Genomic DNA, 2,960 nt, shown 5'->3' with positions numbered 1-2,960 from the left:
TGAAGGTCCAGTCCGTGCACAGCCCCAAGCCAAAGCCCAAGGGGGGGGCCACCCCACGCTGCACCGCAAGCATCCAAGGGCACCCATCGGCCGGCAGGCAGCGAGACAGACCCACCAGACAATCGACAGCGCCACCCACCGGAGCAGCGAGCTCCACCTCCCAGCAAACAGCATCATACCGAAGACGCCAGCATCTCCCCAGCGCACTCACTCCCTACACTGGTGCGCCAGGCCGCCCAGGGCCCATATAACGCGGAGACCGTCCCCAAGACCACCAGGCGACAAGCCAGGCACCCAGCCACTCCCAAAGAGGAGAGGCACCCTCACACCCCGCAAGGCCGACCCAGCAATGACCCCCAACGCCCACCAATGGCCATGACACACTCGACCGCATCACCCCGATGTAATTGTGCGCTACACGGTGGTCCAGCCATCAACAGAGGGGCCGGGCTCCCACCTGACAGGCCTAAATGTGTGTTACTTTCCTAACCCTTGAGTGAATAGGGGACCTAATATTGAGATTCAAATTAGATTTGAATCAAATCCTGATATATCAGTTGAGTGTATCCTCACACCCCTTGTAACCAGTGCTTAAACCATACACATGTCGGGAAGTGGCGCACGTTGAGGTGTGTTGCATGTCGGGGTGTGGCAGAAATTTTAAAGTGTTGAGATGTAGCTGACCATTTTCAAGGATTATATCACAAACTTTCCTGCATTGTTCTGTGCAAATATTATGCCTATGATTGCCAATAGGTGGCGCTATGACTATGAATGAAGGTTGGGTTAAAACATAACTCATTTTTTTGGCATATAAATGAAAGCTGCTATCAATAATTAGCATGTCATTAGTCATGGTAACACTTTTGCAGAAGTTCCTCAGTGATGATGTCTTAAGCAAATACAATTTTTGCCTTTGCTAATATTTGTTCAAATTTTCATTAGATTTTGAACGTGTTTAGGCCCTTAAAAATGTGATGTGAACTTTTTTGTTAGAAGAAGAATATTAAAAATTATTAAAACGAGGTGCATTACAATAGGGTCCTACGCATTGTGCTCGGGCCCTAATTATTGATTACAGTAAAAAGGTTTAAAATTAATGTGAAAATGAATATAATCCGAATAAATGGAGAATAAATCACAGGTGTCCGGCTTCACTGATTTTTCTATTACGTTTACAGCACTCCTACAGCATTATCTACAGTATATATGAAAATACGAAATAGTGTTTTTAATAAATGCTGTGTATGGAGTTTACAAAGCTGATAGAATTCAGAATGAAAGGAAAAAGGTCAGAATTGTTTAGTGTTGCATAATGTAGGAGTAGAATAATAATGTGTCAATCAGACATTGTCTGAGGGAGGTCCAGTCCTCAGGTCCAGCCTCCACATCCCTGTGTTGGAGCAGGAATAATATATCAGTTGTTCATCAGAGAGGCTGAGGCAGAACGATGCAGAGCTCATCATCTTCTTCTCCTCACTATGAGCACACCTGATGAAGCTGAGCTCTGCTATCCACACCTGGGAAACTCTTCATGCAGGAGGATCGTGCGTTCTCACTCAGTGTCTGTGCTCCTTCACATCATCCTGTCCTCCATCTCTGTGCTCACTTTAACTCTCAACCTGCTGGTCATCATCTCCATCTCACACTTCAGGTATTGACATGTTCTGTTGTTTTATGACTTATGTTGTTAGACTCCTGCTGTTTTCTGCTATGATGATAATTGTTGTATCATATAATGATATCAGTGTGTTTCTCTCTATCTCCTCCAGGAAGCTGCACACTCCCACCAACTTCCTCCTCCTCTCTCTGGCTGTGTCAGATTTCTCTATTGGGTTCGTCTGGGTTTTTATGATTTTCCTTATCAATGGCTGCTGGTTTTTAGGTGCAGGCTGGTGTGTTTTTTATGCTACATTAAGTTTTGTTTCAACCTCGGCTTCAATAGGAACTGTTGTGTTGATATCAGTTGATCGTTATGTGGCTGTTTGTGATCCAATGCACTATCAAACTAAAGTCACTAAAAACAGAGCTAAGATATGCATTGTCCTGTGTTGGGCTGGTTCTACTCTCTTTCACTGTCTGATGCTAAATTATAACATAGAAAATCCAGGTCAATTTGATTCCTGTGCTGGAGAATGTGCGATTAATGTCCATCCTGTTGGTAGAATTATGAATGTTGTTTTCAATTTCTTCATTCCAATCAGCATCATAGTGGTCCTGTATGTGAGAGTGTTTATGGTGGCTGTGTCTCAGGCCCAGGCCATGCGCTCTCATGTTACAGTGGTGACACTTCAGAGTTCACTGAAGGTTAACAGGTCAGAGCTGAAAGCTGCTAGAGCTCTGGGTGTAGTGGTTGTTGTGTTTCTAATGTGTTTAACTCCATTTTACCTTGTTTTACTTACAACAAGGTTTGGAGTGAAAAGTCTATCATCTTACATTTTTGTTATTTGTCTGTTTTACTTCAACTCTCTGCTTAACCCTGTGATCTATGTGTTTCTGTATCCCTGGTTCAGGAAATGTGTGAAATGTGTTTTTTCTCTTCAGATTCTGAAGTCTGGCTCCAGTGAGGCCAACATACTGTAAAGAGGAAAAGTCAGGGACAATGTGCTGCTGGGATTTAATACAGTCACTGTAAAACTGTGGGGATGAATGTTTTTAGAGTTCTGTTTACTTTAGCCATGAATGAAAAGAAAACACCTGCTGATGTGTTGCTTCTAGAAAATGATTTCACACATTGTATTTGATTTTATGAAGTCAAAACTGTTTATCATTATTAATGTTTAAATCAACTTGGGAATCTTTTACAGTGACATGATATTGTTTCAGAGGAAACTAATGTACATTAATCACACAAACATTCATGGTGGAGTTATTGATCTAATTTTCTCTTTCATCATTCCAGTCAGCATCATAGTGGTCCTGTATGTGAGAGTGTTTATGGTGGCTGTGTCTCAGGCCCA

At 42.7% G+C, this 2,960-nt stretch overlaps 1 protein-coding gene across 1 annotated transcript; it reads left to right on the top strand.

Moving 5' to 3' along the window:
- Positions 1-1,369: 1,369 nt before the first annotated feature.
- LOC114459572 (trace amine-associated receptor 3-like) lies at positions 1,370-2,612 on the top strand. Its single transcript, XM_028441782.1, has 3 exons — positions 1,370-1,654; positions 1,773-1,835; positions 2,545-2,612. Exons 1-3 carry the CDS (start codon positions 1,482-1,484, stop codon positions 2,549-2,551), a joined length of 243 nt encoding a protein of 80 aa, XP_028297583.1. The 5' UTR covers positions 1,370-1,481; the 3' UTR covers positions 2,552-2,612.
- The last annotated feature ends 348 nt before the right edge of the window (positions 2,613-2,960 follow it).

This window comes from Gouania willdenowi, unplaced genomic scaffold (genome assembly GCF_900634775.1).
Source record: "Gouania willdenowi unplaced genomic scaffold, fGouWil2.1 scaffold_32_arrow_ctg1, whole genome shotgun sequence".
NCBI classification, from domain to species: domain Eukaryota; kingdom Metazoa; phylum Chordata; class Actinopteri; order Blenniiformes; family Gobiesocidae; genus Gouania; species Gouania willdenowi.
This window is presented reverse-complemented; position numbering and strand designations above follow the sequence as displayed.

Excerpts from the sequence above, each read along its gene's own strand:
- LOC114459572 (XM_028441782.1), top strand. The coding sequence starts at position 1,482 with ATGAGCACACCTGATGAAGCTGAGCTCTGCTATCCACACCTGGGAAAC. Across the intron at positions 1,655-1,772 it reads ATCTCCATCTCACACTTCAG|GAAGCTGCACACTCCCACCA; the intron begins GTATTGACATGT and ends TATCTCCTCCAG.